The 27,281-nt window shown below is 41.8% G+C and overlaps 2 protein-coding genes across 12 annotated transcripts in view; both read left to right on the forward strand.

Moving 5' to 3' along the window:
* The window catches only part of CA5B (carbonic anhydrase 5B), a 53,792-nt gene extending 41,389 nt beyond the window's left edge, over positions 1-12,403 (forward strand). For 2 of the 3 annotated variants that reach the window (XM_034950332.3, XM_034950336.2), the window contains 5 exons: positions 392-510; positions 2,195-2,290; positions 3,140-3,202; positions 4,597-4,752; positions 10,342-12,403. In XM_034950332.3, coding sequence (XP_034806223.1) covers positions 392-510; positions 2,195-2,290; positions 3,140-3,202; positions 4,597-4,752; positions 10,342-10,521 — 614 coding nt within the window. In that variant the 3' untranslated portion in view covers positions 10,522-12,403. The remainder of the gene's footprint in view (positions 1-391; positions 511-2,194; positions 2,291-3,139; positions 3,203-4,596; positions 4,753-10,341) is intronic. The other variant, XR_010111297.1, reaches the window with a different exon arrangement.
* A 4,014-nt stretch (positions 12,404-16,417) lies between these two features.
* The window catches only part of ZRSR2 (zinc finger CCCH-type, RNA binding motif and serine/arginine rich 2), a 38,383-nt gene continuing 27,519 nt past the window's right edge, over positions 16,418-27,281 (forward strand). For 5 of the 9 annotated variants that reach the window (XM_003805354.8, XM_063601896.1, XM_057301178.2 and 2 more), the window contains exons 1-2: positions 16,418-18,375; positions 18,773-18,852. In XM_003805354.8, coding sequence (XP_003805402.2) covers positions 18,335-18,375; positions 18,773-18,852 — 121 coding nt within the window. In that variant the 5' untranslated portion in view covers positions 16,418-18,334. The other 4 variants (XM_055106767.2, XM_034949934.3, XM_063601897.1 and 1 more) reach the window with 2 other exon arrangements.

The raw sequence follows: 27,281 nt of genomic DNA on the forward strand, positions 1-27,281 counted from the left end.
AAAGTGTCTGTGCATAAAAAAAGAAAGATCCTTTTATCCCCATATTTCAGTATTATAAAGTCATGTTGGATAAATGTGCTGAGAGAAATTTGCATTTTATTGCACACAAAAGAAAACTGGACACAATAATATAGGATATAAAATTAAGTCAAGAGTTGGCCTTTAGCAATTGTTTGTAGCTTGTTATGTAGTTAAATCTTGATGTTATTTGGTCTTGTCCTTATACGTGCATTGACTTCATGAAAATCAAATTTATAATCACTTGTATATAATTCAGTGTAATCCATTTAAGACAGTTCACATGGAGGGTCCATTGGAGATTTGGCCTTTCACCCACATTCCTCCACTGCACAAATAACTCTTCCCTGAATTGTTGGATGTGCCATTTTAGTGATCAAGGGAGGACCCCTGGAACACAACTACCGATTGAAGCAGTTCCATTTTCACTGGGGGGCCATCGATGCCTGGGGTTCTGAGCACACCGTGGACAGCAAATGCTTCCCAGCAGAGGTATGTTGAGAAGGTCAGGAACAGTGACAACTGTAGAGAAGTGGGGATAATTCTGAACTTTTAGTTGTAAGACATTATCAGAATCAGGTGATTCCTATAAATGCTAAATAGCTTTCTCAGGCAGTTTTGATCATTCTCAGCTAAGACATGTAAAAATGTTAACTTCTCTCATCTCAAATAATATAGTTGAAATGAACCTTAAGATCCTGAAACTGAATTCTTCTGGAATTCGAAGGTGGACTCAAATAGTAGCCCAAAGTAATAACCCAGGGAACATTGTGGAGCCACAGGTTGAATTAATGCAAGTTTGCAGTGGTGGGAGCCTAAATGAAGGTTGTGGCAATAGAAATAGAGAAAAAGGGCAAGATTTATCAAGCATTTCTGAAATTAAAGCAACAGGACTTGAAGGTAGGGTTCTCTTCAGGATAGGAGAAGGCAAAGTTAACCATGACTTTGTGGTGTCTCACTTGGGAGGCTGGGTGATAATGCACTCATAACTGATGAATGAGGAATGATTTATAGGGAAATAAAGGGAGATTTTAAGGAAATAGAATTTCTTCTTACAACTTTTTTCCTAATTCAATTGTAAATGTTATGTAAAAACTAAAAGCCCATTTAAAAATTTATTTTATATTTTTTATATTTGTTTCATTTTATTTTGCTTTGTGAGACAGGGTCTCACTCTGTCACCCAGGCTGGAGTGCAGTGGCACAATCACGGTTCACTGCAGCCTCGACCTTAAGCAATCCTCCCACCTCAGACAACAGGCGCACATCACCATGCCCTGCTAATTTTTTTTTTTTTTTTTTTGGGACAGAGTTTTGCTCTGTCGCCCAGGCTGGAGTGCAGTGGCGTGATCTTGGCTCACTGCAAGCTCTGCCTCCCGGGTTCACACCATTCTCCTGTCTCAGCCCCCCAAGTAGCTGGGACTACAAGCGCCCACCACTGCGCCCAGCTAATTTTTTGTATTTTTAGTAGAGATGGAGTTTCACCGTGTTAGCCAGGATGGTCTCGATCTCCTGACCTTGTGATCCACCCACCTCGGCCTCCCAAAGTGCTGGGATTACAGGCGTGAGCCACCGCGCCCAGCCTGCCCTGCTAATTTTTAAATTTTTTTGTAGAGACAAGGTTTCACTATGTCGTCCAGGCTGGTCTCATACTCCTGGATTCAAGTGATTCTCCCACCTTGACCTCCCAAAATGCTGAGATTACAGGTGTGAGCCACCACACCCAGCCTAAAAGCACATTTTAAATGGTTATTCCTTGAAGAAGAAATTTGTCTTTAACTCCTGCATAATTTCCATATGGAGGATCTATTTCTCTCAATATAAACATCTTCCCTCCTGTAGATGCAAGTGGATTTCAAATATTGGTATTTCATTCAAATCAAGATGGGACTGGACAAATGTTGATTGCTCACTGAAGTGTCACTTTGTTATATGAATTTTCTATTTTTCTCCCCAAATAAATCCCTTTATTCTAAAATAATATTAATTGCTGCTCTTGCCTAAATTTCTTCCTGATGTTTGTTTCTATCTCATTTTGGATTGTCATATGGTTTTCTTGGTGGCTTTACTTTGGGTGAGGAAACATGTTTAAATGTCATAGGTTGACTGAGGCTGTGGGTTTATTCTGGAGAGATTCTGTATAGTCATGTGTTAACCCTCTTTTCATGGTGTTTCAGCTGCACTTAGTGCATTGGAACGCAGTCAGATTTGAAAACTTTGAGGATGCAGCACTGGAAGAAAATGGTTTGGCTGTGATAGGCGTATTTTTAAAGGTAAAAAATCTCACCAACTTTAAATGATGTGTTGTATTCTAGGATGAAATGATAGAACAGTATAATATTGTTATTTACTTTAAGAATGTTGGGATCCATACATTGGTAAGATAAATAGTGCTTGAAGTACAGGATTGTTAAGAATATATTTTAGGGCCAGGCATGGTGGCTCACGCCTGTAATCCCAGCACTTTGGGAGGCCGAGGCAGGCAGATCACTTGAGGTCAGGAGTTCGAGACCAGCCTGGCTTCCATGGGGAAACCCTGTTTCTACTAAAAATACAAAAATTAGCCAGGCATAGTGGTGTGCACCTGTAATCCTAGCTACTCAGGAGGCTGAGGCAGGAGGATCGCTTGCTTGAGCCTGGGAGGTGGAGGCTGCAGTAAGCCAAGATTGTGCCACTGCACTCCAGCCTGGGCAACAGAGCGAGACTCCATCCCCCCCACCACCAAAAAAAATAATGTATTTTAAATGATATAAAAATGCACAGCCCAATAGAGTGGTCACAAGCCACATGTGGCAATTGAGCACTTGAAATGTGTCTACTGCAGTTCTGGAACCATTTTTCATTTTATTTAATTTTAATTTCAATTTAAGAACTTAAATGAAGCAGGGGGCACCTTTCACTGCAGGCATGCTGACCTTGTCAGCAAACAGCCTGCTGATTTGTTCTCTTAATTTAATTCAGTAATGTTTATAAAATTATAAATTACAAGTTTAAGTGTAATTTCAGTCATGCAGTTTGTTTTTATGTAATCACCAGGTAGTTAATTTTAATTCACATTCTGTTACAGTTTCTACAGTGAGATGTCCATTGTTTGTAATATTTTCTTACTTGTTGTTCTTTAGCTAGGCAAACATCATAAGGAGCTACAGAAATTAGTGGATACTTTGCCGTCAATTAAGCATAAGGTACTATTTGTTTTCCTTAATTACTTGAAATATACTTTTATGTTTCAATCTCAGAGCGGAGACATTACCAAGGCACTTTGAACTGGGAAGTTTAATTAGGTGAACTGTATTCAGCCTTAGAAGAAAACTTGCCATTTATGATTCCAGGGTACAGAAGTCATCATTCTGTGGGTAGGCAGTGAGCTTTCTGGTTTTGCTGCAGTGCCGCTGAGGACTTGGGGACTCAGGAACATATTGCTGTCCCCTCCTCTGTTCCTGACACTGGCTCCTTCTAAGTCCTTGTGAACACACCCAGAGCAGCCTTCTGTTCTGTAGCTGCCATCCCACAGGCAGGGAGCAGAGAGCAGTTCTACAGAAACTTGCCTTGTCCAGCTAGAAAGAACATTGACCCACATCCTTCAGGTCGGATGCCTTTGTCCAGTCCCCCAATATTCTTCAATATTCAGAATCTCAAAGGGCTGCTCTCTGGAGGCCCATATATTCTCTTCTTCTCCCTCTCATCCCCCACTGTATCCCTCTGGTCCCCACCTCTTTCCCTCTCCTTTCCTCTCTGGAAGCCCGTATATTATCTCCCCCCATCCCCCACTCTGTCCTTCTGGTCCCTACCTCTTACCCTCTCCTCTCATCTCCATTTTCCTGTTTTTCCCTCTCTTTCCTTTTAGTCCAGGTTTCTGGCTCCTCCTGAGCTGCATTTCTTCTTAAAAGGACAATTCTCAGTTAGCCTCTCGAAAATGCAAAGCCTCCAGCCGGGCGCAGTGGCTCACGCCTGTAATCACAGCACTTTGGGAGGCCGAGGCTGGCGGATCACGAGGTCAGGAGATCGAGACTGTCCTGGCTAACACAGTGAAACCCCATCTCTCCTAAAAAATACAAAAAATTCGCCGGGCATGGTGGCGGGCGCCTGTAGTCCCAGCTACTTGGGGGGCTGAGGCAGGAGAATGGCGTGAATCCGGGAGGCGGAGCTTGCAGTGAGCCGAGATTGCACCACTGCACTCTAGCCTGGGCGACAGAGCGAGACTCTGTCTCAAAAAAAAAAAGAAAAAGAAAAAAGAAAATGCAAAGCCTCTTTCTTTATGCACTGGCCGCTGTCTAAAACCTCTCAACAAAACTCAGAGGAGACTACCTGCTGGAACCTCACTAGAATTGAGAGATCAAATGGTTTTGGCCGTTTTCCCACAGGGGAATATAAAAAATGCACAGTTAATTCCAGAAACAAAGCCAGGCATGATACCATCCTAAGCAGCGATTCTTCAGGTAGCTGCCCAGAAAGGCCTGGAGCTCCTCTGGACCACTGCTGATCTCCAGATACTCCCTGAGAACCATCACCTCGGCGTCCAATTCCTGAGTGGTTTTCACTACTAAATAATGACTCAGTTATCTCTTCTCTTGGCCAGGACGCCCTTGTGGAATTTGGGTCATTTGACCCTTCCTGCCTGATGCCTACCTGCCCAGATTACTGGACCTACTCAGGGTCTCTGACTACCCCACCCCTCTCCGAGTCTGTCACCTGGATCATTAAGAAGCAACCAGTAGAGGTTGATCATGATCAGGTATGTTCTCTCCATAATTTCAATCTAAGGAAATCCTTGTCTGCCCATGTAAAACAAGGCTGGGCTCAGACTGTGGCATCAGTTTTAACATCTTGTAATGCTTATACATTTTTATTGAAGTGTACCAACGTCTTGTCTCAGTTTGGACATGAATTTGGGGATGTTTCAAATTAACTAGAGAGAAGAGTTAAAACACAGAAGAACATAAGTTTTTTACATTTATATTTGACAATTACATATGTCTTCTTATGCCTTGTGTATTTTATATATAAATATTAAACTCTATACAAAATCAAGACCCTTTTAAAGGGAAGAGTGAAGGCTGGAAATGAATGTGTTCAAAACTGTTTAAAATCCTTAAGGGAATTCTGCTATGGAATCTCAGGATAAATACAGAATTCAACAATGTTTGTCCAGAAACTTTAATGTAAGTCCATTTTTTGAATTTGGGATCTATTTTTCCCTTAGAAACTAAGTCTAAGTAGTATTTACTATGCAAACACTCAAAATCCTGTATAATGTATAATATAAACTACAATAATATTTACTCATACTTGTTTTATGGGATTTTTATTGATTATAAAGCATTTTCATAAGAAAAAAAGCTTCCAAATTCTTTTTATGAAGCCAGCATAACTGATACCAACACTCACCAAAGATTGGACCCCCCTCTGAAGAATATAAAAGAAAAAAAAGCTAAAAAGAAAATATTAGAAACAGAATCCAGCAGTACATCAGAAGAAATATACACTTTGTCCAAGTAGCTTTTACTCCAGTAATACAAGTATGGTTCATGTTAAGAATGATATTAATGTAATTCATTCTATCAGTGGATCTAAATAGAAAAATCATATTATCATTTCCAGGGAAGTTAAAAAGACATTTGTAAAAATCACCATTCAGTTTTTGAAAATTTTTAATAAAACAGAGCTGAATAGAGACTTCCCTATCTTGATAAAAGAGATTGATCTCAGTTCAAAAGCAAATAGTAGGTTTTGAATGGAAAGGATTGTTACCATATTAAGTTTTATATTAAATTACATTCTGGAAGTAGCCAGTACAGTTAGACTGGAAAATAAAAAATAAATTAGAGAAACAATAAAAAACGACTACAAAAATCAGAGATAATTTGGTAATCAGTGGAATACAATATTAATTTCTAGAAATCAATACATTTGACATATATAAATCACAATCAGCTAAAAGATATGATATAAAGATATAATGTAAGAAAGGCTCCTATTTATAATGGAAACAAAAATATAAAATACTTCGGAATAATTTTAACAAGGAAAGCTAATAAGAAAACTTAAAATGTTCCTGGAGGATATAAAAGAAGGCTTGAATTAATAAAGTTAACACATTATAGGATCAAAAGACATAAAAATACCTTTTTTTGTCATAAATGACAACCTAAGTTGTCATTCTCCATGAATTATTTATTCACCATAAATTTATGTATTCCCAATAAATATGCCAATAGGATTTTTAAATTGATATGCTATTTCTAAACTCATGAATAAAGACAAACACATAAATAGCCAGGGAAAATTCTAGAAAAATACGGAATAATTAGACTCACAAAGTTATAAAGCCTCAATAATTAAATAGCATGTTCCTGGCACATGGATAAAGAGATCAATCAAGGGAAGTATATTAGCGTTCTCCAGAGAAACAGAACCAATAGGATATATATTATATTAGTCCATTTTCACACTCCTATAAAGAACTACCTGAAACTGGGTAATTTATGAAGAAAGGAGGTTTAATTGACTCATAGTTCCACAGGCTTAACAGGAAGCATGACTGGGAGGCCTCAGGAAACTTAAAATCATGGCAGAAGGCAAAAGGGAAGCAAGGACCTTCTTCACATGGCGGCAGAAGAGAGAGAGAGAGATAGGGGAAGTGCCACACACTTTTAAACCGTCAGATCTCATGAGAACTCTTTCACTATCACGAGAACAGTAAGGAGGAAATCCACCCTCATGATCCCCTCCCCTGACACAGGGGGATTACAATTCGACGTGAGATTTGGGTAGGGACACAGGGCCAAACCATACCAGATATAGATAAAGATAAAAAAAATTAAGAAAGACAAAGTTAGATAAATAACCCTATAAAGGTTAAATAACCTTAACTCTATAACCCTATAAAGATAAATAAAGAAAAAGATAGATAAAGTTGTATCATAAGGTATTGGCTATGTGATTATGGAGACTAAGAAGTCTTACAATCTGCCATCTGCAAGCTGGAGACCCAGGAAAGACAGTGGTGTAGTTCAAAGGCCTGAGAGCTGGAGAGCTGATAATGTAGATTTCTATCTTGGTCTGAAAGCCTGAGAACCAGGAGCTCCGAAGAAAAGAGACGATTGATGTTCCAGCTCAAGCAATCAGAGCAAATTCAGCCTTCCTCTGCCTTTTTGTTCTATTCAGACCCTCAGTTTATTGGATGACTCCCATCTACTTTGGGGAGGGCCATTCACTTTACTCAGTCTACCAATTTAAATCCTAATCTCCTCCAGAAACACCTTCATAGACATACGTAGACATAGTATTTAACCTGTCTGTGCATCCCATGACCCAATCAAGTTGACACATAAAATTAACCATCACAGGAAGAAAATAATAATTTCAGAAATATATCCAAATACATATGAGAATTTATTTTATGATAAATATAGCATCTCAACTCAGTAGGCAGGAAAGATAGAGTATTCAGTATTCGGTAAATGCTGTTGAGGAATAATTGAGCAGGCATTTGGGGGAAAAAAATTGGATCCATCATTCAGACCTTACACAGGAATACATTCCAGATATATTACATGTAAAAACTACCACCATGAAAGTACTAGGATAAGCATAGGAAAATCCTTTTATGCCTGCAAATGTATAGGCTTTGTGGCCTATACATTTTTGTTTCTATTCTTTGGATTAAAAAATTGACACATTTCCTTGACTTATATTCCTTCTAGAAAAACAAATGGACATAACATTGAAAAACAAATAAAGCAAATACATCAGAGGGTCAGTGGCCCATGTGAGGACTTTGTAAATACAATTTCAACAAAATTTTAAAATTTATTTTTCAATTATATAATTTAAAATTTTATTTTCTGGTCTAACTGTACTGGCTACTTCTAGAATGTAATTTAATATACAACTTACGGTAACACTGAAAATTTAGTAAGGAAAACAGTGCTACCTGTCATCTATAATATTATCCTAGTTGCCTATAATTTTACCACTATCATTGTTTGGGGAAATCCTTCTGGTCTCTTGTCTGTCCAGATGCACATAAGTCCTTATGGTCTTTTATCTATATAAATATACACAATTTTTGTATGAAAATGGAATCATTCTGTACATACCATTTTGCTGCTCTTTTCACTCAGTGATGCCTGGAACATTTTTTTTTTTTTTTTTTTAAGATGGTCTCTAGCTGTTGCCTGGGCTGGAGTGCAGTGGCACGATCTCGGCTCACTGCAACCTCTGCCTTGCAGGTTCAAGCAATTCTCCTGTCTCAGCCTCCCAAGTAGCTGGGATTACAGGCGCCCGCCACCACGCCTGGCTAATTTTTTGTATTTTTAGTAGAGATGGGGTTTCACTGTGTTGGCCAGGCTGGTCTCGAACTCCTGACCTCGTGATCCACCCGCCTCGGCCTCCCAAAGTGCTGGGATTACAGGTGTGAGCCACCCCACCCAGCTGCATGGAACATTTTATAGATAATGAACATCTTCAGTATTATTTTTAAGGACTATATACTAGTTCATTTCATAGATCAGATGTCATTTATCTTTGATACTTAGACTATTTCTAATCTTCTGCAATTAGCTGAATAAAAAGAAACATTAACTACTTGTACAGCTTTCTAATTAGTGAGGGCTTTTGTGTAATTTGCATGTACAGCCGCTGTGAGATATGTTCATTGCTTGCTTTCAGTCGTAGTTCTGCCTCTTCAGCTCTATTTGCCCTGAAGTCTTTGTTGCAAATGACTCTTCGCTTGCTTGTCTACTGTGCCCCAGGCTGTCTTCTCAGTTGTTACAATGAGGCAGATTGAATGAGGGGAAATGTGAATGGATTTTCCTGCTGGCCTGAAGTAAAGTATTTTCTTTTTTTTTTTTTTTTTGACATGGAGTTTCACTCTCGTTGCCCAGGTGAGAGTCCAGTGGCGCGATCTCGGCTCACTGCAACCTCCACCTCCTGGGCTCAGTAGCTGGGATTACAGGCATGCGCCACCATGCCCAGCTAATTTTGTAATTTTAGTAGAGATAGGGTTTCACCATGTTAGTCAGGCTGGTCTCGAACTTCTGACCTCAGGTGAGCCACCCGCCTCGGCCTCCCAAAGTGCTGGGATTACAAGTGTAGGCCACCACGCCCGGCCTAAGTAAAGTATTTCATAACACAATTGGGTCTGAAACCAAGGGGCTACTGGTTGATACTGCAGCCACATCAGAGAACAAGCCGTTGATATTCTGGGTTGCTCCTTTTGCATTGAGTTGTATTGTCTAATATTGTAACCACTGGACACATGTAACCATTTACATTTAAATATAAATACATTAAAAGTAAAATTCAGTTCCTCAGTTACACTGGCCACATTTCAAGTGCCCAGTAGCCACATGTGGCTTGTGACTACCGTAATGGACCGTGCAGAGGACATTTCCGTCATTGCAGAAAGTTCTATTGGACAGCACCAGCATAGAGCATCCTGTCTCCAGTTAAGACACCTACATGCAGCCTGGTGTGGTAGCTCACACCTGTAATCCCAGCACTTTGGGAGACCTAGCTGGGAGGATCGCTTGAGGCCAGGAGTTCAAGACCAGCCTGGGCTGAACATAGCAAGACCCTGTCTCTACAAAAAATTAAAAAATTAGCTGGGTGTGGCAGCATGTGCCTATAATCCCAGCTACTTGGGAGGCTGAGGTGGGAGATCACCTGAGTCCCAGAGGTTGAGCCTGCAGTGAATCATGATCACACCACTGCATTCTAGCCTGGGTGGGTGACAGAGTAAGACTTTGTCTTTAAAAAAACCAAAAAAAAAAAAAGAAAGAAAGAAAAGGAAAAAAAAAGACATTTATATTCATTGCTTTGCCCACAATACCCAGGTGCAGTGAGCAATCAATAACACTTATTTTATGTTCATGATTCAGTTAAATTGTTTTATAAACCCACTTTTTTTGGTGTTGTTAGTATATGCATCAGGGCTTTCCTTTCTCATTCTGTAAGCTGGCTGTTTTGCTCATTTAAAGAGGAAGTTCTTGAGAATGAAAGAGATGAATTAACTCATCCTTGGTAAATGGATAATATGTGGGGACAGGGCCTTTGCCCCAAGTCTTTGGATCCCAAGTGCCCTCCTGGTTTCACCACCTCTTGCTGCTCTCCTCCCCACAGGACCACCATCAGGATCACCACCACCACTGGGCATTTTATTCCCTGTCAAGTGGTGAAGGCGTTCTTACCCAGAAATAACTTCTCCTTCTGTATCTAATTTGCAACGAATGCTCAGAATTGTAAAAATGAAAGTAATTTATTCACGAGGTAAAGCGAGTTTTCTATTGAAATTATTTATGCTTTCTGTTTCTATTTCTAGCTTGAGCAATTTCGGACCCTGCTTTTCACTTCCGAAGGGGAGAAAGAGAAAAGAATGGTGGACAACTTCCGCCCCCTTCAGCCACTGATGAATCGCACTGTTCGTTCATCCTTCCGGCATGATTATGTGCTGAATGTACAAGCGAAACCCAAGCCGGCCACCAGCCAAGCAACCCCCTAAAACATTCATATCTAGGCAGTATTTTGCTTTTGCTTTAATATATACTAGCTTACTATAAATTGTTAACTAGACTATTCTAAGTGCCTGCATTTGATAATATTTACAGATGTGCATTTCTTAGCATGAGAGTGCTTCATCAGTCTTTGAGGAAGGCTATTCGGTACCAGCAAGAGACACAAGTTTCTCTTACAGATACCTGTTGGTAATTGTAATGCCTTTTTTTTTTTCTTTAAGAGACTAGGTCTTGCTCTGCTGCCCAGGCTAGAGTGCAGTGGCCAAATGATAGCTCACTGCAGCCTTGAACTCCTAGGCTCAAGCAGTCCTCCTGCCTTAGCCTCTAGAGTAGCTGGGGCTACAGGTGCTGGCCGCCTGGCCCAGCTTGTAATATCTTCTTATGTCTGACATTTTTGAGCTATCTTTTTATGTTTATCCATTAGTGGTTCTATAGCACTATACATAGGGATTATAATCAAAATTTTTAACATGTGGTAAGGCACAGACACTGACCAGAACTCAGGCCTTGCAGAAACAGCCTATGGGCCCAGACTGGTACTTCCTGGCTGAATATTGGCCATGGTTTTAGATGTATTTTATTTTATAACATGAATGTGTATTCTTTCATAAGGGCTTATCAGTCAGTACATTTGCCCCAGTGTTTAGTTGTTACAAGGACATGATACTCTTACTTACTATCAGTTTATGATGTAGAAAATATATTTTGTAATTATAAGAAAACAAGAGTTTTCCTATACCCAGAAATCCCTTTGCATTTCCGAAGATCAGATATTTTGCTTAAAGGTCTGATCATATAGGAAATATATGCAGAACATTTTAAAGAAAATGCCTGGCCGGGCACGGTGGCTCACACCTGTAATCCCAGCACTTTGGGAGGCTGAGGCGAGTAGCTCACTTGAGGTCAGGAGTTTGAGACCAGCCTGGCCAACATGATGAAACCCTGTCACTACTACAAATAAAAAATTAGCCAGGCATGGTGGTGAGCACCTGTAATGCCAGCTACTCGGGAAGCTGAGGCTGGAGAATCGCTTGAACCCAGGAGGTGGTGGTTGTAGTGAACCAAGATCACACCACTGCACTCCAGCCTGGGCAACAGAGTGAGACTCTGTGTCTAATAAAAAAAAAAAAAAGAAAAGAAAAGAAAAAATGCTTACAGTGCCTAGAACTTAGAATTCTTTCATTGCACATTTCCAGAAATATTTTTCTTTTCTTTTTTTTTTTTTTTTTGAGATGGAGTCTCGCTCTGTCCCCCAGGCTGGAGTGCAGTGGCACTATCTTGGCTCACTGCAACATCCACCTCCCGGGTTTAAGCGATTCTCCTGCCTCAGCCTCCTGAGTAACTGGGACTACAGGCACATGCCACCACGCCCAGCTAATTTTTGTATTTTTAGTAGAGATGGGGTTTCACTATGTTGGCCAGGCTGTTCTTGAACTCCTGACCTCAGGTGATCCACCCGCCTTGGCCTCCGAAAGTGCTGGGATTACAGGCATGAGCCACCGTGCCCGGCCTTCCAGAAATATTTTTCAAAGGACTAGTAATCTAATAGCCTATAGTTTATAATATTATTTTGTATTATTTGCACGCTGTTACATAGTATATAATGATAATGTTTTCTACAGTGAAAGAGCTATCCCGTCTTCCCTTTACAACTGTCTGAACTTTATTTACTCATTAGTCAAGGTTCTTTGCAAGGCAGGTGATTAACTTAAATATCTCAGTTTATACAGTGGTTTAAAAGACTTTTGTTATGGTAATAGGGAGAGAAACTTGTCAGATAGGCTAAAATCTAGATAATTCTACATATTCTGAGGAATTCATGCTCCTGTGGCTCTTGCTTATAAATATCTTGGAATGTTTCTGAATGCCTCTAAGCCTATGTTCAGACTCTGTTGCGTCAATGACTGGTAGTATTTCTTTCATTAATATGTTTGTCATCTGGTCTGCAAGATAGGGTTGGATGAATATACTTAACACCACTGAACTGTACACTTAAAGATGGTTAGGAAGGAAACGGGACTACATCAAACTTAAAAATGTCTGTGTGTCAAAGGAAGCAATCAAGAAAGTGAAAACGCAAGCTCTAGAATGAGAGAAAATAATTGCAAATCATCTATCTTATAAGGAGCCCAAATCCAGAATATATGAGGAACTTCTACAACTCAACAACAAAAAAACCAAATAACTCAATTTTTAAAAATGGGCAAAGGACTTGCACAGACATTTCTCCAAAGAAGTTATACAATTGGCCAATAAGAACATGAAAATATGCTCAACATTGCTAATTATAGGGAAATGCAAATCAAAACCACAATGAGATATCGTCTCACGCCCATCATGATGGCCACTATCAGAAGAACAAAAAAATAACAAGTATTGGGGAGGATGCAGAGAAGTTGAAACCCTTGTGCACTGTTGGTGGTAATGTAAAACGGTGCAGTCATTACGGAAAACAGTACACAGGTTTCCCAAATAACTGAAAACAGAATTACCATAAGAATTACCACCAAAGCGGGATCTCAAAGAGATATTTGTACACCCATGTTCATAGCAGCATTATTCACAATAGCCAAGAGGTTCTGGAAGCATCCCAAATGTCCATCAACAGATGAATAGATAAAGGAAATGTGGTATATACAGTCAATGGAATATTATTCAGCCTTTAAAAAGAAGGAAATCCTGTCAAATGTACAATGTGGATGAACCTTGAAGGCATTATGCCAAGTGAAATAAGCCAGCCAACAAAAGAACAAATGCTATATGATTCCTCCATGTGAAGTATCCAAAGTAGTCAAAATCATACAATAGAAAGTAGAAAGGTGGTTGCCAAGGGTTGGGGGAAGGGGAGAGGGTGAATTTGTATTTAGTGGGTACAGAGCTTGTGTTGCAAGAATTCTAGAGATCTGTTGCAAAACAAGTGTGATTGTACTTAACACTACTGAACTGTATACGTATAAGTTTGAGAAATATCTCTTTTAAAAAGGGGGAAATGTGAAGGCTTTTGCATGTATGCCCTAGGAAATGCATAGAATTCTTAGAAACGTAAACATGGTAAAAAAAGAAGTCTTTGTTAACTTTCTGCAGTTCACCTGTTTCAAAGTATAGTTACCTTTAAAAGGGTAAACACACAAGATATGCATTTTCCAAAGCATACAGGCTTTCCTCCTAGCTGTCTTGTTTTTTTTTTTTTTTTTTTTTTTTGAGACAGAGTCTCGCTGTCACCCGGGCTGGAGTGCAGTGGCGCGATCTCGGCTCACTGCAAGCTCCGCCTCCCGGGTTCACGCCATTCTCCTGCCTCAGCCTCCTGAGTAGCTGGGACTACAGGCGCCCGCCACCACGCCCGGCTATTTTTTGTATTTTAAGTAGAGACAGGGTTTCACCGTGTTAACCAGGATGGTCTCGATCTGACCTCGTGATCCACCCATCTTGGCCTCCCAAAGTGCTGGGATTACAGGCGTGAGCCACTGTGCCTGGCCTTCCTAGCTGTCTTGTGAAACGATAAGTCAAAACCCTACTGCAGTGAGTTTTCCAAACTGAAGGGAGAAGCAATGTACAGAATGCCTGACTTGCCCTTACATCTTATACCTGGTGTTCTGGCATGATTATTAACCACACTCTTTTTCACTTTGAACCATGTCCTGGTTTGCATGGCCAGCTTCCCTGCAGAGGTGATAGAAACTGACTTGAGGCAGTTTCTTTCTCCATGCCTTAGTCAGATGACCCTCAAAGGGGCACAGCAGATTTCCCTGGCTACTGATACACCTTAACAAGAAGCTTGTGTTTTTTATGCCCTCAAAAGTGTTTTACTTATACTTTCCTAGACATAAAGGTGGAAAATGGGCCTAAGGTCTGTCAAAGGTCTTGGAAAAGAAGATTGTATTAAAATTGCTGTCCGTCTTCATTAAATAATACTAGATCGATACAACGCTTTCTTGACAGTATTAGTGGTTGGTGAAAGACTTCCTTCCTATTGTTACAGTATATGTATATGTCTGTAAAATTAATGAGATATCCTTTAACTTGTAGATTAGAAAGCGACTAAAAACTCATAGGGGATTTACTAAAGAAGCAACAATGGGAAGAAGCAGCCGATCCTCCTCAGTGCACCTTTTTCTGTTGCACAGTACAGTGCACAGTCTGCTGGCATCACCATATAGGGCAAGCTGTGACCGCCTTTCTCCTTTCCCAGGGCTACATGGTGCCAAGCAGGTTCAGTGTACACTGGTTACCAACCTGTCTGATTCCATTGTGACAGAACACACTCACACCCAATACATTACATGAAGCAGATTTATTACTTACAGACAGGAAGCAAGGGACAAAAGAGGCCCTGGCTCCATTGTGAGCCAGTCCCCCAGGGCTCAAGAAAGCTGCCCAGGGCGGGGCTGATGGAGTCTTGATTGTACGTGCCCCACTTGCACCACAGCCTGCCTTGGGTTATATACCATAGGAGCCACATAACTCATTGGGCAAAGCTTTAAAGTACATCCTCCTTCCAGGGGAGAGAGGAACACAACCTCGCTGTCTCAAACAGTTCCCTAAATCAAGATGTTACATTCCCTAGGAGGGACAACAACAAGGCCAACCTGTTTCAGGCAGTTCCTCCATATCAGGATATTGCATTCCCAGTGCATTCTACAGTTATTCTTAAGAACTACAAGCAAGGAAGAAGGGAGAACTGGGTCAGTCCAAGGCCACCTGGAGAACTGTCTTGTACATGGGTTAGGGTAAAGTTGGCTATTCTAAAACTAAGCATCCACCCAAAAGAAGTCTTGGAAGATGTCTTTCCCTGTTAAATTCAAATGATGGTAATTATAGTTTGGAAGTGGAATTGGCTTTTAGAGTTACTTCCTGTAATGAAATTAACAAGCAGTTCAGGCCTATTTCTGAAAATGAATTCAGTGGTTAATTGTTAAAAATAAATGTCTAACTCCTATAAAAGGAAATTTACATTCATTTCTAACTCACTAAAAAATCTATGGCCGGGTGCGGTGGCTTATGCCTGTAATCCCAGCATTTTGGGAGGCCGAGGCGGGCAGATTACCTGAGGTGAAGAGTTCGAGAACAGCCTGGCCAATATGGTGAAACCCCGTCTCTACTAAAAAATACAAAAATTAGCCGGGTGATTGTGGCATGCACCTGTAATCCCAGCTACGCAGGAGGCTGAGGCAGAAGAATCGCTTGAGCCCAGGAGGCGGAGGTTGCAGTGAGCCGAGATTTCTTAGAAGGAATTGTTACTTATTGTTCTGAAGTGAAAGTCTGGTCTGATTCAGAAGAAATGTTACAACAACTTAAACACTGATGCTTTCAGAATGGGCAGCAATTCTCAGCGTAAATTCTGATCACAGGGACCAGCAAAATTGGTGAGTTGCATAGCTACAACATTCTGTGCCATCCAGGGCACTCTAGTTTGGGGATACAACTGCCAAACCTCCAACTAGAGAGTTTAGTTTAAGATTTAGTCAAGAAGCAGAAAGGTAAAGGTGACAATGTGTAGTAAACCATGATAGATGTTATAAAAGGTGGAATACTTGTACTGGAAATGCATACAGCGCCTCATCCCCTCTCGAGGGGTCAGGAAGTTTTCACACTAATGATGATGGTGATGAGATGATGATGTAACAGCTAAAGTTTTGGAGGCATTCACTATTGCTAGGCACTGTATCAGCATATAACATGGCTTATCTTACTCAGTTTTCACAATAAAAGGGTTATGAGATGGGAACTATTACTACTATCTTGATTTTTACAAATGAGAAAACAGGAGTAGACATTAAGGAATTTACTCAAGATCACAGCCAACCAATGCACTGAGCTGGACAAGGTCAACTTGGGGGTGAAGGGCATATGTGTTGCTCCAAGTGTGTCAGTATAAGAGAGATTAGGGTGAGGTTTTATGCAGAGTTTGGGCTTCAGCTGAGTAATTCTAAGGAGGGATTAGGGGAAGGAAGGCAGTTTAGTAATTGAGTATCTCAAAGTTTAATTTGGAGGAGAACGGAACAAAGGTAGGCCAAGGAAGCTATTCAATCACTCAAAAGATAGAGGTTATTAGTCATTTTACAGCTGTAATGCATCCTTGTGAGGAACATTTTTTGCTTGGCCTTGTCCCTGGCCTTGTATGTGTACATTACAGTCTGATTATTAGTTGGGATGATTTTTAGTTTCTCAATCCCAACTCTCATTGCCCCAGTTTAATTCCTCAACACCTCTCACCTAGATTATTGTGATACTCTAGTTTTATCTTTTAAATCCTTTATATTGCAAAGCAGAGTGATTTACCCAAAACACAAACACAACCACAATAAGCCTCTATTTAAAAAGCTTTCAACGGTTCACTGTTGTCTCTACAGAATGTAAACAGAGCCTCTTAACATGGCACACCAGGCCCTCCTTAACCTAGCCCTCCCAGCTCATCACTACAACTGTATTCCTTGATATTCTCGAATTGCACTTTATTTTGTTTTTTTGAGACGGAGCCTTGCTCTGTTGCCCAGGCTGGAGGGCAGTGGTGCCATCTCGGCTCACTGCGGCCGCCACCTCCTGGGTTCAAGCAGTTCTCCTGTTTCAGCCTCCAGAGTAGCTGGGACTACAGGCATGTGCCACCACACCCGGCTAATTTTGTATTTTTAGTAGAGACGGGGTTTCACCATGTTGGCCAGGCTGACGAACTCCTGACCTCAGGTGATCCACCCGCCTAGGCCTCCCAAATTGCTGGGATTACAGGCGTGAGCCGCTGCACCCAGCCTCGAACTGCACTTTAAATTGGATAGCTGGGCGGGCGTGGTGGCTCGCGCCTGTATTCCCAGCTACTCGGGAGGCTGAGGTGGAAGGATTGCTTGACCCCAGGAGGTCGAAGCTGCAGCGAGTCGTGATTGCGCCACTGCACTCCAACCTGGGTGAAAGACAAGACCCTGTCTCTAATATATAAGAAATGAATAAATAAATTCGATTGCCAAAATTCTTGCTGTTCCCAGCATATTCCACTTTCACCTTTCAGCGCCTTTGCTTATGCTGATCTGACTGTAACTGCATTCCCACCCTTCTCCGTCTGGGTAAAGGGCATCTTCTTTCCAAACTCAACTCTTAGCATCAGAAAGCTGTCCCTGATACTGCATTTGAGTCGCATGTGATACTGAAAAAAAAAAGAAAAAAGGAAAAAAAAAAAGAGCTCTCCCTGAATCCCTTGGTGGACTATGTTAGGTAAACTTCATCTTTGCCTGCATCATATTATGTATTGGTTCTTCTCTGCCCCCTCGATTGTAAACTCCTCAGGGGCAGAGGTAACAGCTTTGCAGCCCTGGGAGTTAGGTTTGCTTACGGGACCAGAACAGGTGTGACTGGCAGGGAGCGAAGTCTGGAGCTTTGTCTGAGGCGCTGATAGGTGGATCGGCGGAAGGACGCGGAACCTGGACAGGTCGGAAATAAAGCCGAGCGAGCAGCTCTGTGCGGGATGTGACTTCATGAGTGGATGCTGAGAAAAGCGGCAGAGTACGACTTTAACCTCCTAGCCACAACACGTCCTGCTAGGGCGAGGAGGGAGACAGTGATACAGCACTGGGCAAGTGCTGAAGCGACAATTACTTCTAGGGCGGGGTAAAAGCCCCAGGGTATTTTTGCTGGAAGGAGATATTTATTTGAGCAGGGTTCTGGAAGACGAGCCGCCGAAGGGTACCTCCGGCTTTCCGTTTCAAGTCCCACGCTGGTGAAGGTTGCTCGGTACCCGCGCCTGCGCGTGCCCGTCTCGGCTCTTAGGCCCGCCCTTTCCTGCCAGACCTGGAGGGGCGGGGCGGTGCCGGCAAGATGGCTGCGCCCGAGAAGATGACGTTTCCCGAGAAACCAAGGTAAGCTCCGTACGGGGAGATGAGCAGGCGAGCGGGCCGATCGTGGGCATGGAGGATGTGGTGGCAGGAAGAAAAGAGAAGCTGGGCCAAGCTAAGTGAGCCACCGCGGCAGCTCCATTCCTTCCTGGTGCGCGCCCTGGTGCCCTCCCCGGACTTGCACGGGCGGCTGTGGCTCAGGCAAGCGAGGAGAGGATCAGGTTGGCGGATGGAGAAGAACTGTCTGGGAGTGGGAGGATGAGGCGATGATAGATGGCTGTTCTGTAATTAAAATACAGGAAGCAAGGTTTCTCTCCTCAGCACCCGAACTATTTCCTTTCATTGGGCACAGAGGAGCAGGGAGCTCGGGCAGCGCTGCATTGTAGCCGCTGATCGTCGTGTATATGTCTTAATCTTCCAGCCACAAAAAGTACAGGGCCGCCCTGAAGAAGGAGAAACGAAAGAAACGTCGGCAGGAACTTGCTCGACTGAGAGACTCAGGTGATGGACTCTTTATTCTGTTTTCTGTGTTGTGAAATTGCTCTGTCCACTCCAGCCCTAACTTGAAGCCCCAGTGTCAGAAGGAAGTCAAATATTGTGTCGGAGGAAAAATAGCTGTGACTTCTGCCCCCAAGTAGTTATTTAGAAACACATGTCAGAAACAATGTTAACATACTAAAGGCAGGAAGAGGAAGTCTTGGTGAATGATCGCCCACTGATTCTGTGTAACTTATAAAGTATCTAATATTACAGTTGCAAGCTTCATGAATTACAGCAGCTAGCACAGTCCTTGCACACGTAGTAAGTATTCGGTGAATGTTTTTCTTCGTAAAACCAGCAGGAGTTGAAGGTATTAATTAGACGTTTTGCAAGTTTTTCTCAAACTTGACTAATATGAGACCCTTGGTTTACCCAAATTATTATGTTATTCAAATATATATCAACATAATACTAGTTATGAAGCTCATTTATTCATTTTTGAGACAGGGTCTTGTTCTGTTGCCCAGGAGGGATGTGCATCGGCACAACCACGGCTCACAGCAGCCTCCACCTCCCAGGCTCAAGCAGTCCTCCCACCTCAGCCTCCCAAGTAGCTGGGACTACAGGCATTCACCACCACACCTGGCTAATTTTCTTTTTTCTTTTTTTTTTTTTTTTTTTTGAGACGGAGTCTCACTCTGTTGCCCAGGCTGGAGTGCAATGGCACGATCTTGGCTCACTGCAGCCTCCGCCCCCTGGGTTCAAGCAGTTCTCCTGCTGCAGCCTCCTGAGTAGCTGGGATTACAGGCGTGCGCAACCACACCCGGCTAATTTTTGTATTTTTAGTAGAGATGGGGTGAAACCCCATCATGTTGGCCAGGCTGGTTTCGAACTTCTGACCTCAGGTGATCCACCCACCTCAGCCTCCCAAAGTGCTGGGATTAAAGGCGTGAGCTACCGCCCCTGGACCACCTGACTAATTTTTAAAATTTTCGTAGAGACGGGATTTCACTGTGTTGCCTGGGCTGGTCTCGAACTCCTGGCCTCAAGCAATCCTTCCACCTCGGCCTCCCAAAGTGCTGGGATTATAGGCATGAGCCACCACACCTGGCCTGAAGCCATTGTTTGACTATAAAACAATATATGGGCTGGGCGCGTGGTGGCTCATGCCTGAAATCCCAGCACTTTGGAAAGCCGAGGCAGATGGATCACCTGAGGTCAGGGGTGCGAGACCAGCCTGGCCAACATGATGAAACCCTGCCTCTACTAAAAATACAAGATTAGCTGGGCTTGGTGGCAGGTGCCTGTAATCCCAGCTACTCAGGAGGCTGAGGCAAGAGGATCAGTTGAACCTGGGAGGCAGAGGTTGCAGTGAGCCGAGATCCTGCCACTGCACTTCAGTTTGGGCAACAGAGTGAGATTCTGTTTCAAAAAACAAACAAACAAATAAAAATACATTTATAAATTATAAAACTAAATGAAATTACACATTCGGTAAAATTTAAATCTACATCAGGTAATGCTAGGGATGATGTGAAACTAATGCTCCTCACAATATGTATATGGCACTGATGGGAGTTTGGAATGCCTCTACTAATGTTGCCTTATAGTTATTTACCACTTTTTCTATGAAATTACTGTAGAACCTTTATTTGTACAGATGGTCATTTGACCTTCACATGGCAAAACCTAACATTTATGTATTAAATCTACCTGCTTAATGCAATAAAATTAGGACTTAGTTATAAAATTATGTAGTAGTTATAAATCCAGATGGGAGCACTGAAATCACACAGTAGTACTGGCTTATAATGATTGTCATCCGCATTATCCAGAATATGCTCATGAAATTATCCTAGACAATTCTTAAAATCCAGAGACCATGGCCTCAAGTAACTAGGATTCTTGGACCTTGAGAAACATAGCCATAGAGGTTTTATTTACCATTGGTGTTCCTGAGTAATTATTTTAGTGTCAGTACTGGGATATTTAGAATGGAAGGAGCAGTGTGTTTAACTGCAACCTGTGTTAGCATTTCTGTCTTATTAGTTGAAAACTCATCCACTAGAGGCAGAACAAAGCATCAGGGATAAAAGGAAAAGTAGAATAGGTTGGAGTTATTGAGGCCCTTATTGTACTTCGTCTCTCCCCCCTTGAAATTTTCAGCTACTTTACTTTGTTCATTTAATCTGTTTTATTCTAAATATTATATATTCTAAATTTGTTTTAACTTCTTTCTCTTTTTCTTTTCCTGCACTAAATCCTATAACAGCTGGTATTTGTATTGTTTTGATTTTTTTTTTCCTTTTTACTTAGCAAAATGTGTTCAGAATGAGCCTCTGTGGAGAGTCAGGCGAGTCATGTCCCATGGTAGTTTAGCCCATTTTAATGGACTAAATCCAGGTCACTGGTCTGTCAAGATTATGTAACTAATGGCATATCCAAGACTAAGCACCTGTCTCTGCACTTCTGCTCCTACTTTTGCCCACTCCAACTCACAATTCTTTGCCTAGTGGTACTTCATGAATACTGTAGACTATGGAACACTCCTGGTTTCTTTTTGAGACAGAGTCTCACTTTCTCGCCCAGGCTGGAGTGCAATGGCAGATCTTGGCTCACTGTAACCTCTGCCTCCCAGGTTCAAGTGATTCTTCTGCCTCAGCCTCCTGAGTAGCTGGGATTACAGGTACCCACTATCATGCCCGGCTAATTCTTGTACTTTTGTAGAGATGGGGTTTCACCATGTTGGCCAGGCTGGTCTCAAACTCCTGATCTCAGGTGATCTGCCCACCTTGGCCTCCCAAAGTGCTGGGATTACAGGCGTGAGCCACTGCGCCCGGCCAGGAACACTGCTGTTTATTGTAGCACACGTTAGATGGGTAAACATTACCCAGAAGGCTAGAATGTTGAGTGTTACTATGAGAGTGCCTTGGCAAATGATTGGAGTGCCTTGGCAAATGATTTCTGGAATAGTGAGCTCTTAATTACAGATAGCTTCTTTGGCATCCATTCTACTTGAGATAACTGGAAACAAGCTACCTCGTCAGAAATTAAGACATTAAAAGCAAGTTGCAAAACTATAGCATGATTCTGTGTGTACAGTTACATGTACAGGTTGAGTATCCCTTATCTGAAATGCTTGCGTTGTATTTACCAGTTCAGCATCCCAAATCCAAAAATCCAAAATTCGAAATGCTCCAATGAGCATTTCCTTTGAGCATTGTTGTCACTCAAAATATTTCTCATTTTTGGATTTGGGGTGCTCAACCTGTATAATACCATTGGATATACATTTGATCCTTGAACAATGTGGGAGTTAGGGACTCTGACCGCCCCCCGCCCCTCCCCACAGTGGAAAATTTGCATATAACTTTTCACTCCCCCAAAACTTACTATTAAGTGCCTGCTGTTGACTCTAAGCCTTACCAATAACATAAACAGTTGATTAACACATACTTTGTATGTTATATGTATTATATACCATATTCTTATAATAAAGTAAGCTAGAGAAAAGAATGTTACTAAGAAAATCCCGAGGAGGAGAAAATATATTTGCCCTTCATTAAATGGAAGTGGTTCATCATAAAGGTCTTCATTCTCCTTGTCTTAATGTTGAGTAGGCCGAGGAGGAAGAGGATGATTTGGTCTTGCTGTCTTGGGTGGCAGAGGTGGAAGAGGTGGAGGAGGTGGAAGGGAAGGCAAGAGGGTAGACGGCACTTGGTGTAACTTTGCAGAAATACATTATAATTTCTGTCTGACATTTTTGCTTTTTCATTTCTCTAAAAATGTTTCTATACAGTACCAATTCTTCCACCACTTGCTTTAGTTTAAATGCATTAGTTTTCAGTATAGAAGGGTCCATAAAAGAAGTCAAAAGCAGTCTTGAATAATTGGCCCTTCTGCCAGATTGTCTAGTGTCAATTTGTTTTATGGCACTGCTTCACCTAAGTTTTCTTCCTCATCACCTTGCACTGGTTTGGAAGGACTCATCCCCATCAAATTGGCTTTTGTTAACTACTCTGGTGTGTCTGTTAGCTCTTGAATTTCTTCAAGATATCTTGAGACCCTTCACCCCGACCCCCCTGCACTTTTCTCCCCCCATATTTACAATCTCTTTCACGATTTCCTTGATTGGCTCTGTCTTAAGTCCTATGATGCCATGCACAATATCTGGACACAGTTTTTTCTCCAGCAGGACTTTGTTTTGGGCTTGATGATTTTCATGGCTTTTTCTATAACAACAATAGCATCTTCAGTGGTATAATCTTTACACACTTTCTTGATACTCTCTGTATTAGGGTTCTCTCCCATAGCATTGACAATCCTTTCCGTAGAGTACCACGTGTAATGAGCTTTAGAGGTTCTTACGACCCCCTGGTCTAGAGGCTGAATTAGAAACATTGTGTTTGGGGGCAAGTAGACCACTTTGACACCTTCAGTGTTGAACTCATGGGGTTCTGGGTTGCCAGGGGCATTGTCCAATATTAAAAGAATTTTAAAAGCCAGTTCCTTATTGGCAAGGTACTTCCTGACTTCAGGGACAAAGCATCAGTGGAACCAATTCAGAAAAAAGGATTTCCATTGTCCAGGCCTTCTAGTTGTACAACCAAAAGACAGGCAGCTGGTGCTGATCTTTTCCCTTCAAGGATTGGGGGTGAGGGTTAGCAGCTTTATAGATAAGGGCAGTTCTGATCATAAACCCCACTACGTTTTCATGAAACAGTAGAGTTAGCCTGTCTCTTTTTGTTTTCAATCCTGCTGCTTGCTTCTCTTCCTACTAAATGTCCTTTGTGTTGTTTTTCTAGAATAGGATACTTTCATCTGCATTAAAAACCTGTTCAGGCCAGGCGCAGTGGCTCACGCCTGGAGTCCTAGCACTTTGGGAGGCCAAGGCGGGTGGATCACGAGGTCGGGACTTTGAGGGCAGCCTGGCCAACATGGTGAAACCCTGTCTCTGCTAAAAATACAAAAAGTAGCTGGGCGTCCTATTCACGCAGATATCCTTTCTCCTCAATGATTTTCTTTTTTGTTTTTTGTTTTTTTTTTTTTGAGATGGAGTCTTGCTCTGTCGCCCAGGCTGGAGTGCAGTGGCATGAACTCGGCTTACTGCAACCTCCGCCTCCCGGGTTCAAGCAATTCTCCTGCCTCAGCCTCCAGAGTAGTTGGGATTACAGACACGCACCACTGCGCCCGGCCATCATGACTTTTCTCTGCTTCTTGAGAGCACTTCCAGCATCGCTAGTCGCACTTTATGTGAGTCTCATGATGTTATTCAAGGTTTACCATTTTGTAGTAAACACAGTGAAAAATACGCCAGAGATCACTTCTTACTGCCATACACAATTTACTGAAGAGATGAACTGCTCATGCAGAGATGAGTAGTGTCACAAGGTGTTTTAAGTGAATACTCATAGTATTTGAGCTCACTGCAATAGCAGCAGGAGGTGGCTATGAAATTATTACAGTAGTGCAGTGTGTACTACAGTTAATTTTTTTCTTCCTTCTGTACCTCATTGGATGCGTTTTTTTCCTTGTTTTGTACTACAGTTAATTTCATGCAGTTATGATTTAATACTGCATATTTATGTTTGTTTACATTTTTCCCAACTGTGAATGTGCCATATATGGTCTATAAATATAAGTTTTGATAAATTTTAACTTTAAAAAAAGTTGTCAATGATTATGTTGTAGCACAACTTTTATAGTAATATTCAAGGAAAAATGTTTGAGACCGAACTTCTCTGTCTTAGAATGGAATGAAGTCAGAGATCATTTTGTTTCAAATCCTTTTTTTTTTTTTTTTTGAGACAGAGTCTCGCTCTGTCACCCAGGCTAGGGTGCAGTGGTGCAATTTCGGCTCACTGCAACCTCTGCTTCCCAGTTTCAAGCAATTCTCCTGCCTCAGCTTCCTGAGTAGCTGGGATTACAGGCGTGCACCACCACACCTGGCTAATTTTTTTATTTTTAGTAGAGATGGGGTTTCGCCATGTTGGCCAGGCTGGTCTCGAACTCCTGACCTCAAGTAATCCGTCCACCTCGGCCTCCGAAAGTGCTAGGATTACAGGCATGAGCCACCGCTCCCTGGCCTGTTTCAAATGCTTTAAGCAAGGAAACAATAAAACACTTAACTTATATTGTAACAGTATCTGTATATGTGCTGCTCAAGCCAGCACAGTATTGCTTAACAGTATCTGCATTAACTTTTTTTTTTTTTTTGAGACGGTGTTTCGCTCTTGTTTCCCAGGCTGGAGTGCAGTGGCGCGATCTTGACTCACTGCAACCTCCACCTCCCGGGTTCAAGCAATTCTCCTCCCTCAGCCTCCCGAGTAGCTGGGATTACGGGGGGCTGCCACCACGCCCGGCTAATTTTTGTATTTTTAGTAGAGATGGGGTTCACCATGTTGGCCAGGCTGGTCTCGAACTCCTGACCTCAGGTGATCCGCCCGCCTTGGCCTCCCAAAGTGCTGGGATTCCAGGCATGAGCCACCACGCCCAGCTCTGCATTAACGTTTTATAATAGATTTATATTTATGGTAGCAAATGATAAAATAGACTAGTATGTACATATATTTTATGCATTCATGACATACCTTTTTCTTAATTTTTTTCAGTGTTTCTAGGCCATGCCACTTACCTATTTTTTTTTCAAATTGTTGCAAATCTCCCCTAAATGTTCCAGTGTGTTTACTGAAAAAAAATCTGTATTTAAATAGACCAAGGTGGTTCAAACCTGTGTTGTTCAAGGGTCAGCTGTATTGTATTTGTATGTATTGCATATGTCCGATTGTACACGTGGGGAAAATGCTGTACCCAGAAATGTTAGCAATCACTTCTGTGGAGTATATGAGCTTGGTTTCGAGGTGATGGGGAGTTGAGTGAGTCAGTCAACAGGTGTTTGTGAGTGTGAGCTGTGTCTATGCCCTGTCTAATCTATGGCATACCTCTGCAAGTAGTCAGGCCATATCCTCTGTGCCAGGTTCTCTGGCCCTTTAAGTACATTAGATCATTTAATTATCTGAACAATTAGATACTATTTTATATGATTGAGAACTTATTCTACATTTGTTGCCCATTTTAATTCCAGCTGCTGAAATAATAAAGTTTACTTACTTAAGAAAAGTAAATTATTGTAATTATCTAAGACTGGATGAGCCTTCAGTTAGAACTGTACTCAACACATGTGACAAACAGACTCTTTTTTCTTTAAGCCTGACATCTGTAACATTTCTTTAAGATTATTTCAGTCTTCCATTTCTCTTCCACTTTCACTGATTTTTTTCCCAGATTTTGAATGGGAGAGGATGTAAATGTCTATTCTATTAAAAGTTGTTTTTTCATGTTTTTATTTGGGAAATGTTCTAATCTACAGAAAGTTGAATAAAAGAGCACAATAAATATCCATGAACCCTTCAGCAAGATTTGCCAGTTGTTAAAGTTTGGCCTTTCTTTCTTTCTCTCTATTTAAAGAGATACATACATAGAACATTTTTTCTGAACCTTTTGGATGGCAGTTGCAGATAGCAGCACCTCACCCCTAAATTCTTCAGCTTGCAACTCCTGAGAATAAGGACATTCTCCCACAGAACCACAATACCAAACTTGCACCTGAGTACATGAGCAGTAATTCAATGGTATCATATACAGGCCATATTTAAACTTCCCCAAACCAGGATTGATTGTTTTGAAAAACTCAAGCCAGTTATCTTGTGGAATGCCCTGTATTCTGGATTGTTCTGTCTTCTCATGATTAACTTCAGGTAACAACACTCTTTAGAACAAAGGATTACAGAGCAGATGTTGTAAACTTCTTATTGCATACATCATGAGACCTTTCACGTCAGGTTGTTGCACTCCCGGTGATGCTAACTCTGGTTAAGGTGTTACCCACCCAGGGCCGGACATGCTGGCTCATGCCTGTAATCCCAGCACTTTGGGAGGCCGAGGCAGGCAGATCACGAGGTCAGGAGATTGAGACCATCCTGGCCAATGTGGTGAAACCCCGTCTCCACTAAAAATACAAAAATTAGCTGGGCATGGTGGCGCGCGCCTGTAGTCCCAGCTACTTGGGAAGCTGAGGCAGGAGAATCGCTTGAACCCAGGAGGCGGAGGTTGCAGTGAGCCAAGATCGCGCCATTGCACTCCAGCCTGGCGACAGAGCAAGACTCCATCTCAAAAAAAAAAAAAAAAAAAAAGTGTCCAGATCGCTCCATTGGAAAGCATTGCATTTTTTTTTCTTTTCTAATTAGTCCTCATGTCTGGGGTGATATGTTGAGATAGTGTGAATATACTCTTCTAGCAAGCTTTCATTCGATGTTTTTAATGTCTTTGTCTAAATTTTTACAGTGGGGCTTGCAAAAGTGATGATTTTTCTACTTAAGTTTTTCTCCATTTTTTAGTTACCATTCTTCTGTGAAGATGGATGTTCCCTTCCACACCCCCACCACCTTTTT

The sequence above is a fragment of the Pan paniscus genome, chromosome X (assembly GCF_029289425.2).
Source record: "Pan paniscus chromosome X, NHGRI_mPanPan1-v2.0_pri, whole genome shotgun sequence".
Classification (NCBI taxonomy): Eukaryota; Metazoa; Chordata; class Mammalia; order Primates; family Hominidae; genus Pan; species Pan paniscus.